The sequence below is a fragment of the Tursiops truncatus genome, chromosome 8, assembly GCF_011762595.2.
Source record: "Tursiops truncatus isolate mTurTru1 chromosome 8, mTurTru1.mat.Y, whole genome shotgun sequence".
NCBI classification, from domain to species: Eukaryota; Metazoa; Chordata; class Mammalia; order Artiodactyla; family Delphinidae; genus Tursiops; species Tursiops truncatus.
Genome location: NC_047041.1, coordinates 108,352,598 through 108,364,034, shown reverse-complemented (window position 1 = coordinate 108,364,034; position 11,437 = coordinate 108,352,598). Strand labels below are relative to the sequence as shown.

Below are 11,437 nucleotides of genomic sequence, written 5' to 3'. Positions count from 1 at the left end.
CGGCGCCGGAAGTGAGTGAGCATTTCTGGCAGCCCTACCCCGCGGCCTGGCCGTCCCCGCAGTACCGCTGTCCCGGCGTCTTCCTCCCGTCATGAAGGACGTACCCGGCTTCTTACAGCAGAGCCAGAGCTCCGGTCCCGGCCAGGCCGCCGTGTGGCACCGTCTGGAGGAGCTCTACACTAAGAAGTGAGCCCCGAGCCAAGGGGACCCGGGCGTTCTGGGATGGGAGAGCGACACGGAGTGGGTACGGGGGAGGCCCGGGACCTTGATGGACTGAGGGCGCTCAGACCCGTGTGGAGAGAGTGGGGACAGGCTAGACCGAGGAGGTGCGCTGAGGACCCCGGAAGGCAGGGCCGACGAGGGAGGGGGTGACATCCCACAAGGACCGAGGAGGAGAGCCATAGGCTGGGTTTTGGGATCTAGGGTTCACTGCCTTCCAGACCGAGGGGCTGTGACTGAGGCTTCGAAACTCCCCTTCCTTCTGGTCTTACGAAAACGGTTCAGGGCTCTGATTTTACCTCTTGATTCCCGTCAAACAAGCAAAACACCCTTTCGGGGTCAGGCTGCCATACATTTTGTATAACAGATACCGGTGTCTTGTACTTAGCTTTGTCATAGTGGCACTGTAGCTACAGTTGTCTTTCTCGGCAGTCTGGAGCAGATAACCCAGAGGCCAGTGCAGTTTATTTTTTTTCCCCCCGTTGATTCTGCCTCAGGTTACACGGTGGGGTGCAACCACTTCTCCCCTCTCCCGTGGCCCATACTTTTTATTGCATTTCATGTTGGGCTTTGTGCCCCTAGAGAGGTCTCAGTTTTGCTTAGAAACGGTGAATTTCAGAACAATTAAATTATCAGTTGCTGAGCAATAACCTCTTTTTAAATGAATCGAATGAGTTGCTGGCATTGGTTTAGTGATGTTCCATAGAAAAATACACCTCTTGTAATACCTCCCTGTTAACAACCCTAGCTTTTAGCATAGTGCCTTTCACATGGATATTCAGTATGTGTTGGTTTTTTTGTTTTTGTTTTTGTTTTGCGGTACGCGGGCCTCTCACTGCTGTGGCCTCTCCCGTTGCGGAGCACAGGCTCCGGACGCGCAGGCTCAGCGGCCATGGCTCACGGGCCCAGCCGCTCCGCGGCACGTGGGATCTTCCCGGACCGGGGCACGAACCCGTGTCCCCTGCATCGGCAGGCGGACTCCCAACCACTGCACCACCGGGGAAGCCCTCAGTATGTGTTTTGATGATGTTCAGCAGCCTTCTGCTATTAGCAATTTTTGAGAGAAAATTCTTAGTTTTTGGCAAATAGTTGCATGTGTAGCACTTTGTATTTTTCAGAGCATTTTATCTGCACTCTTAGAAATTAGCCTTTGGTTTCAAGTGTGCTATGTCATTGTTCTAGAGGCTTTCTGTATTAGCTCATTCAGTCCTTCATCCCGTTTAAAGATGAGGAAGCTGAAGCTCAGTTTAAGCTCCTTCCCTGAGATACTCAGCTAATAGGTAGAAGAGCCAGGAGTTCAAATTAGGTATGTGTGATTCCAGAGTTCTTGTTTCCAGTCAAGCCTCTCAACGCTTTGAGGTAGTCTGGAAAGGTGTTCTCCATTCATAGCTGAGGAAACTGAGTCTTGGAGAGGTTAAGTGATCTCAGGGTGACATAACCACTGAGGGGCAGAGCCAGGGAAAGAACTCAGCTTTAAAACGCATCCGCTTTAGCATTCTTGTATTACACAGTAGAGACTGGTTGGTATTTGTTATTTGATAGGACCATCAAGGGTGAAGATGTCTGTGACTGACGCTAGGTTATAGGTCTTAAGAGCCTTGTGTTTTTCAGGTTGTGGCATCAGCTGACACTTCAGGTGCTTGACTTTGTGCAGGACCCATGCTTTGCCCAAGGAGATGGTCTCATTAAGGTAAATGATTTGCCATGCTAGGTCAGAGTATATAAATGTGTTCAAGTACTTTTTAAAATAATAGGCGGGCTTTACAATAATAATATCTATAACAATAAGCCTATTCAGCCACCACTTTTTGTCAGGTGCCGTTTGTTCTGAGTGCTTTACACATTTACTCATTCACCTGTAACAGCATTGGGAGATAAGTACTACTGCTGTCCTATTTCTGTCCTGTTTTTTTTTTATGTAGAGGCAGACACCAAGAGATTAAGTGACTTGCCATAGATCACAGCTAATAAGTGACAGAAGAGGATTCAAACACAGACATTCTGGCTCCTTCTAAAATCCCGACCTAAAATGCTCTCTCTTAGCATGCCCCTGTATCTTATTGTTTATAGATTTTTTTTTGTTAATTTATTTGGCTGCGCTGGGTTTGAGTTGGGGCATGAGGGATCTTCGTTGCCACGTGCGAGATCTAGTTGCAGCATGCGGGCTCTTAGTTGTGGCATTCGGGATCTAGTTCCCTGACCAGTGTTCAAACCCGGGCCCCCTGCACTGGGGACGCGGAGTCTCAGCCACTGGACCACCAGGGAAGGTGGACAACTGTTATAACTGCCGTCACTCCTCTTCCCTCTCCCCCACTGACGCTGCTTGTTTGCCCGAACGCTTTGTCCTGGGCAGTGTGGAGGATGTGCTTCACTGGGGGACAGGAGGCTTGGAGGGGGAATGCTGCTTAGTATCATGCTGCCTCTGTAATAGAGCACTTCTAGAATTTTGTCAACAGAAAAATACACTCTCTGCCCCAGCCTTTCCCAGATCCCCTGACAAACCCACCCCACCCCAGATTTGTTCACTGGTAGCCTACTCTTTGAAGTCTTTCCTGACATCTCTCCTTGTTGTCTTTCTCTTGGATTCTGGATGAATCAGAGGAACTGATTCATGCATTGGAACTGCAAGCTAGTTCATAATGGTAGTTTGAATTATTGGCCCTGAGTACATTACTTTAAATGTGCTCACAGTGAAGCTTACCACTTTGTTATTCCACCGTCTGGGCTTCTAAGATTTTCTTGTGGTTTATATCTACCAGTTTGACATTTTACAAGTTCAGAGGAACTTGTAATCGTCTGTAAGTCTGGAGATTTTGCTGGGCATGCTGTCTTCTGGAGTATGTGGGAAAATGATAAATTAGAGCTGTCTTAATATTTGTTCCCTAAGGTTCTGTATCATCGTTATGGATAATTCATAATTGTTCGTCTCTCTTCTTTGGCTTCTTGTCTTTAAATCACTTTCTACTCATAGCAGAATATTTGCAACCTCTCTCATTGGCTGCTCCAGCTATGTGCTTTCTTCTTTGCTTTTTAACTCACAGTGTTGTCACTTATTTGTTTGCAAGTCTCTCTTCTCTACTAGGCCAGAAGCTCCTTAAAAGCTCAGTTTTTGTCTTGTACATTCTCTGTCTGTAGTGCCTAGCAAAGGGTCTGAGTAAGTGCTCAAATGTTTGCTGAATGGCTAAGCTATTTGATAATGGGACGTAATTAGCCTGCCACCTTCTGACCTCTGTCAGGTTAGTGAACCTTTCAGACTGATAGTCTGTTTACTCAGCATACTTTGGAGGACGAATAGAGAAGTTGGTCTTCGGGAGATTCTCACAGGGTAGGGTTCTAATTCCCAAAGCCAGAAAAAAAAAAAAAAAACCATAGCTTTCTTCAGTAATTGATTGGTGATCATTTATGTGAACTTAATAAGCCCCAATATGGGTCTTCTGTCATTCAGCAAACATTTACGCAATGCCTGCTGCGTGTGGGCATCATGGTAGTGTCTGAAGTTTTGCTTTTGCCGAGTGAAAGACGTCCTGTAATTACTCTCCATGTTTTGGTTCTACAGCTTTATGAAAACTTCATCAGTGAATTTGAACACAGGTAAAACTCTTTTGTCAGTTTTTGTTTTTGAAAATGGATACGTTGATATTTGTTGACACTCAAAGATGTGGTTTTTATTTCAGGGTGAATCCTTTGTCCCTGGTAGAAATCATTCTTCATGTAGTTAGACAGATGACTGGTGAGTCTCACTTTGTTTCATAAAGGAATAGATCCTAATGGTAATTTAAATGATCTTGAAGTATAAGTTATTTGAACTTTTGCATTTCAGTAGAAAATGTAAAATTCTAAGTTTTGTATTTTACGGTCTAAACCTAAAGATTATCCCACCTAAAAATGTCCTGGTTGGTCAAAAGTAATCTGTAAAGATACTCTGTTGGTGGTTCTTCTGACTCTGTTCTCTCTTTTCTAGATCCTAATGTGGCTCTTACTTTTCTGGAAAAGACTCGTGAGAAGGTAAATGTGAAGTTTGAGCCAGATCTTTTAAAATATGTTTGACTTATAGTTTGTGTCTGTGCTTACTGTTCACAACTCTAGACACCAGTGTGTCTCTAGTCCTGCAGGTTAAATCAGTGTACAGATACCTTCCTTGTTAGTCTGCTGCCCACAGTTCTGAGGCTCCCTTGTTTCTGATTCTTTAGGTGAAAAGTAGCGATGAGGCAGTGATCCTGTGTAAAACCGCAATTGGAGCTCTAAAATTAAATATCGGGGACCTACAAGTTACAAAGGTGAGATTGCCGCAGTACAGATTATCGTTGTTTAAAGTTGTAGGGGGCAAAAATCCTATTTTTCTTCTTTATTTATTTTTAAATAATTTTAAATTACAAGAAAGTTGCAAAAATAGCAAAAGAACTCTCCTCTACCCTTACCTCAGACTCCCATTGTTGACATTTCACCACTTTGCCTTGTTGTTCTGTGTGTATGTGGTTTTTTTTTTTTCTTTTCAAAACCACTTAAGAATAACTTGTTGATACGATGCCTGTTGCCCTTAAACAGAGTTCTCCCCTGTGTGACCACAGCACGCCCATCCAGCAGGAGCCCACACAGCCTCCAGTGGTCCACAGCACGTGGGTTCTCGCCATTCACCATTGACCCAGCCCTTTCTGCTTCCTAATTATCATTGTTGAAGACTCCTGTCTGTGTTTATGCCTTTCTTACTTTCATTTTAGTGTAATTTTGGGGATAGGTGTGAATATGGATAGCAGACCAACTTCTGTGGTCAGTGCATCATACAGACACTCCCGACGCGCCATCCCTTCAACACTTGGCATTTTCAGCTGCTCAGCTCTTACTGATCTGTTGAGATGAGATGGTGTCTCACTGAAAGTTTACTTTACATTTCTTGATTACTGATTACCACTCTGCTCACGTCTCCACTTCTATAAATTGCCCGTTTTATCTTTTCTTTTGCCCATTTTTTTGTGTTGCTTATCTTCTCTTGATTTTTAAGAGTTTTTTACTTAGCCTTGGTCATATTCCCCTATGGGTTGCATGTGCTTTAAATATCTTTTCATAGTCTATAGCTTGTCTTTGTTCTTTTTTCTGTGTTTTGGATGAACTGAAGTTTTCCATTTTAACATAGTCAAATTAGTCATTTGTGGCTTTTGCTTTTCATCTTGTCATATGTTACTTGAAAAATGTTTCAAGTTACAAAGAAAGGCAATTTCACTTCCTGTGTGTAGGAAACAATTGAAGATGTTGAAGAAATGCTCAATAACCTCCCTGGGGTGACATCCGTTCACAGTCGTTTCTACGACCTCTCCAGTAAATACTATCAAACAATCGGAAACCATGCATCCTACTACAAAGATGCGCTGCGGTTTCTGGGCTGTGTTGACATCAAGGATCTGCCAGGTAACGTGGCCAGAAAGTCCATGTCACACGAGGAACTCACTCACACGTCATAGCAGCTGTGACATGCCTGAGGCAGCCAATCTCAGGAATTATTCAGATGTGTTCATTCCTTTTAGAAGAAAGTCCATGTGGTGGGAAGAGTTGTTTAAGCTTCGTTTCTGCATTGTATTTGTCTTCAGCGTTTAATTCAGGTGAAAATGAGGCTCGCACCTCGTAGCCCCTTTACTGCCCCTTCTCCAGGTCTCTGTGTTCTCTGAGTCAGAGGCCTCTGTGAGAAGGACAGTGATGCAGGTGCCTTAACCTCTCGCAGGATGGAGGGCACGGTGAGATCCCTGAACCTGGGACTCTTGTCGTAAAAAGTGAAATGCTGGACCCAGGGGAATAAATTATGGAATTTTCAAGGGTTTGAGGGTGGAAAGAAAAGTGGCCAGTGACTTTTGGGAAAAGTGCAAAAGGAATATGTGTTTAGAAAAGAAATGTAGCCTATTTCAGCATATTTTAGATGTTTTCCACAATATACTGTTGAAGCTAAGGGGACCAGCAACTCCTAAAATTGTTAGTACAGTTTCAATTGCTGCATCTCAAGAAAAATATATTGGAAAAAGCAACTAATGTGTCAAGAGAATAAGGGAACAGAGTTCTAGTCAAAAGAAGCTAAATGTGGTGGCTTGAAGGTAAATAAGAAGTGGTGCTGCTTCCCACGCAGGCGAGGGGATGAGGGGCACACCTGCCAGGCAGCAGACAGGCTGAAAACGTATAGTTCGGTGAGGATAAGCAATGAGTGCCTTTCCCACAAAAGCCATTTATGTGGTTCCAGGTATGATCTAAGTCAATCCAATACTTTACAAGAGATGGCTGATCATAGGGCTTTGTAATACAACCATTACACAGAACAGTTTCTTTACATTTTATGAGAGACTCCTAAAGCCAAACGGGACTGAGTCTCGTGCCTGGCGCGTAACCGGAGCTGTGTTGTTGCCGTAGTGTCTGAGCAGCAAGAGAGAGCTTTCACGCTGGGACTAGCAGGACTTCTTGGCGAGGGAGTTTTCAACTTTGGAGAGCTGGTAAGTGGGCCTGGGGTGCAGATTCCTTAACACAGGGGACACTGTGACTTTTTGTCAGCTGACCGTCTCCGTCCTCACAGCTCATGCACCCCGTGCTAGAGTCACTGAGGAACACTGACCGGCAGTGGCTGATTGACACCCTCTATGCCTTTAACAGCGGCAATGTAGAGCGATTCCAGACTCTGAAGACCGCCTGGGGCCAGCAGGTCAGTCACAGGCGGGGCTGGCGGAGTTCATCCGTGTGTCCGCTGTCTGTTGAGCGCCTTCCCTCTACACGCCACTTTGCTCTCATTGAGCAGGTGGTTCGGTCGCTGATTAGTTGCTGTGGTAACTCGGTTACTGTGGCAGTGCTCAGGGCCACAAGCAGAGAGAGCTTCCCCTGTGTTGGGTGGAGGGGGTGTGACCGAAAGCTTCCCCAAAGAAGGACTGCTCTGTGTGTGACCTTAGGAATGAGTAGGAATTAGCTAGTGACGAGTGTGGAAGAGCATATGCCCAGCAGAGGGAGAGGAAGCTTTCCGCATGTTGGCAAAGTGAGACAGGGCGCGTGGGGCTAGAGCGCGTGAGTGACTAGAGAGTGGGGAGATCATGGGGTGGGGAGGGGACAGGAGCAGAGGTGCGGGGAGTGGGGGGAGAGGGGTCTGCATGGGGGAGGGGCCGGGGAGAGGGAAGGAGCCTGTGTTGAGTGGGAGTCAGTGAGGAGAGCGCTTAACAAGGATTTGAAGTTTAACAGTAAGGTTATTCTTTTTAAATGAAATTATTAGAAGCAAATAATTACTAAAATGTTAATGGTGATAGGAATTATGGTTGTGTTATAGTCTTTGTACTTTTCTGGAACTTTCCATCTTCTCAAAGTTCAAGGTGAACTTGTAGGACTCACACATAAGGGCACAGAGTAGATAACAATGGGCTGTGAAGAAAGCAGATGCAGCCAGCCTAACGAGGCCTGTGTGTTGGCGTCTCAGGAAGGTGTGCCACTCAGAAAGAAAGACGGCTGGCACGGAGATGTCAGGAAGAGTCGGAACTTGAGAGGTGCTTGCCAGCAGTCCAGGCAGCAAGAGCTCGTTCAGGGGGAGGGGCCCTTTCTGAAGAGCTTGACTTGTCCATGGCTGTAGCAGAAGTGTCACTGTCAGGGCTGCCCGTGTCGGGGTCTGAGCTACTAAACGTCTGAGTCAAGGAAGCCGCTCTCCACGGTTTGGCTCTGTGCTCAGCAAATAGCCTTTAGACACAACTGCAAGGAGATTGTACAGGTTGTGCAGAAGGTGCATTCTGGTTCTCATGACAGTGCCACTTTTCGTGACAAATTAGTGACTTGCTCTTTCAGTTTAGAATAAGTCTCCGGAACTCCAGCGGTGTGTCCCTCAGAGGCCCCATTGACACCCAGCTGACTGAGCAGGCAGTGCACCCAGACCCGCTCAGGCGTCGGCTGTGCCCTCCCCGCCTTTCCTCGCGAGGAGCCCTCCTGCAGCACCTGCATACACCCTGTGGCCCTGCCCCCTGGTGTTGGTGACAGCAGCACAAATCCTACCTTGTAAACTCCTTGTCTTGGAAAATCCTTAGGCCTTCAACTAAGCACTCTTCTAATGATTTCCTGAGAAAAGTGAAGTTCAGATCCCTTGAAGCAAATGATGAGCCTCAGTGATCTAAAGTGTTTGGACCTGCCCAGTTTCTTTTTGTTCAGTTGACGGCTGTAGAAAGAATTTCAAAGCCAGGTCAGGTAACTGGTACCCTTTCGCTTTGCAGCCTGATTTAGCAGCCAGCGAGGCCCAGCTTCTGAGGAAAATCCAGTTGCTGTGTCTCATGGAGGTAAGCGAGGCCCCGCCCACTTCCAGGCCCTCGGGGCGCGCAGCCTGAGCTGGGCCGCTAGCCGTCCTGCCCCGCACCCTCTCCAGCACCTTTCCTCTTCCTCTGCCACCACTTGCTTTTTTAGTTTGTGTTTGGCTCTCAGCTTAGATGACGCCGCCTCCGAGAGGTATTCCCCGACCACCTGCGCTACGGGAGCTGCCACCTCATTGCACTTGCCGTTCTTTGCATGCTCATCCGGTTTCCCACACTAGAATTTAAGCTTCTTGAGAAAAGGGACTTTGTGTTTCTAGTTCCCCATGGAATCCCCAGCTCCAGGTACAGCCCTGGCACGTGGCAGCCTCAAGTACTTGTTCAGGAAACGAATAGTGACTCTTGTAGAAAACTACCATAAAGCGTACTTCACCTTCTTATCTAGGAATTGAAAGCTTAGTGAGATAAGATATATGACTAATATTAAGAAAGTTTTAGTATGTGTGGTACTGATAAGATCTGTATTTTCAGAGCAAGTATTGACAGACATATCCCTTATCAAGCAGTTCTCTGACAATCTTTTTTTGGAAAAATAGTTAATAAACAAAAATTTTTTTCAGATGACTTTCACACGACCTGCCAATCACAGACAACTCACCTTTGAAGAAATTGCCGAAAGTGCTAAAGTCACCGTGAACGAGGTACAGAGTTCTTAGACTCGGGACGTGCAGCAGCAAAGCTGCTCCTCGGGGGCGGTCAGGACTCCTGTGTGAGATCACAGAAAGAAACTGCTCCTCGTTCCCCTCGTGTTTCACAGCTGGCGGGGTCCGCAGGTACGTGCGTGTTGGCACCAGGGTGTCTTACACGACCCCCTCTCTGCACAGGTGGAGTTGCTGGTGATGAAGGCCCTCTCGGTGGGGCTGGTGAAAGGCAGTATTGACGAGGTGGATAAGCGGGTTCACATGACCTGGGTGCAGCCCCGCGTGTTGGATTTGCAACAGGTGATGTGCTTGAAATACATAGTTCAGCTTTGCGGGTGTTTTGGGTTGTATCTGTGCTGCCTTTGTTTCATTTGGATGGAAGCCATTTAGGAAGAAAGCATTATTAGACAGGAGATTTCGGAGAATGAATTACTGCTCTAGGGACTAAGGGCTTTTCAAAGAACCTAATTGAATGCAAGCTTGAGATTTGAGCCCTGCATTTAAAGCGTATTGTGACAACAGTGCTGGTTGTGCTGATGATGTCTTTTAATCTTTAATTTGGTGCTCTGATCAAATACTTTCCTGGTTCTGTGATTTGAGCTCATATCCATCTTATTTATATTTGCTGGAAATTTAATCCTGTGGCTTTCCTCTATTCTTGCCTGTTTTCTTTCATGCAAGTTTTTCCTCATGTCCTTCTGATAGAATTGGCTGGGATAATCCCATCTCACACACCCCGCTTTCCCAGCTCTGATATCCTTTTTATTAATGCTGCCCGAAAGGATTAGCTGGAAATTTAGGACTGCCCCGTCAGGTGCTGTGATTCCCAAGGGCCTTAACACACGTGTGTCCTGGTTTGCCCTCAGATCAAGGGGATGAAGGACCGCCTGGAGTTCTGGTGCACCGACGTGAAGAGCATGGAGATGCTGGTGGAACACCAGGCCCACGACATCCTCACCTAGTCTCCCCTGCCCTGACCTGTCTGGAGAGGTGTTTCACGGCTGATAAAACTGGCAGCTGAGAAGACCTGCCTTTAATTGGGGGTGGGGGTGGGATTCAGTTTGGAGTAGGGACTGTTGTTCTTGCTGTGAAGACTGTCACAGAGCACTGTCATCGATGGGGGTGCCCAGCCACAGGCAGACGCCTCCTTTGTGGCTGTCACCATAGCCTGCAGTGGGGAGGAGCCGCCAGGCTGAGTGATGAGGTAGCAGGAGTGTGGGCCCCCCGCCCCTGGAGTCACAGGGGGTAGCCCTAGTGTGCAGGGGGCCCACTCCAGGGTTGGCCTCCATTACATCACCTGTGTGAACATGTTTTCCAGCGTGGTTTGAGAATGTTTCTATAACTAATGCCTTGCTCTGTCCTTTTCGTGGTTCTGTTTCCTTAGGCTTAGCGTCCAGGTCAAGCCTATGCCTAAAGTGATTAAAAAGCAGGAGATGGAACCTAGGGAGGGCTTGGTGGGGATTTGGCCTTGGTTTTCCTCACCCTCTGCTCTGAGGAAAGGGCATCCCTGCCCACACAGGGCACAGGGCAGAGCCAGAGCAGAGGGCGGTGGGCACGGCAGCCAAGGAGGCGAGTCCTGCCTTTATTGTTGCTCAGAGAGACGTGGTGTCTATTCCTTCTGACAGGTGTCTACCCCATTGCCACCTAGTTGGCAGCTTCTGTGGCCTCAGTGCCCGGGTGCTGACAGGAACCAGCCCGCAGACAGCCGGGTGCTGGGCGTCGGGGCGGGCGTTGCGGGGTGGAGATGCACATACACAAAGAATCACTAAGGAAACGTTAGGAGGAAGGATGGTTTAATCCGATCTTCCAGTCTGTGCCTGGAGCGGTGACCGTGAAGGCTTCATGCTATGGAGCTCTTCTTGTAGCTCTCCAGGTGGTACATGACCCAGCCCGCGGGGATCAGGAAGCCGAGGAACATCACAGAGAGCCCGATGGCCTGCTCCTGCGTTGAGAAAACGCATGAGTCCACTAGGCCCAGGCTGACTGCCTCTGAACCTGGGGCCTAACCAGAGCAGGGTGGAGAGCTAGACAGGCTGCCCTGGACCCTCGGCCCAGCCGTGTTCACGCCGTCTGCCCCAGACAGACTTACCGGGTGTCAGGTGGAGAGACCTGCGAGGTATGAGCAGTGACCCCTGCGGTCATGAGGGAGGACAGCCTACTGGGCTCCAGTCTGTAGGTGGGGCCTCTCATCACAGCCCCACCCCCTGCCCCAGAGCCTGGCCTGCGCCTGGGCCTTGAACTCCTTCCCACCAGGCATTACATGCGCCCTCCCTTCCG

General features: G+C 47.9%; 1 protein-coding gene across 1 annotated transcript; it reads left to right on the top strand.

The window, feature by feature from the left end:
- The first annotated feature begins 19 nt into the window (after window positions 1–19).
- PSMD13 (proteasome 26S subunit, non-ATPase 13) lies at window positions 20–10,470 on the top strand. The gene is made up of 13 exons (XM_004322498.4): window positions 20–186; window positions 1,831–1,909; window positions 3,776–3,810; window positions 3,894–3,949; window positions 4,181–4,224; window positions 4,410–4,496; window positions 5,451–5,622; window positions 6,607–6,686; window positions 6,767–6,892; window positions 8,427–8,489; window positions 9,080–9,160; window positions 9,344–9,460; window positions 10,027–10,470. Exons 1-13 carry the CDS (start codon window positions 92–94, stop codon window positions 10,120–10,122), a joined length of 1,131 nt encoding a protein of 376 aa, XP_004322546.1. The 5' UTR covers window positions 20–91; the 3' UTR covers window positions 10,123–10,470.
- The last annotated feature ends 967 nt before the right edge of the window (window positions 10,471–11,437 follow it).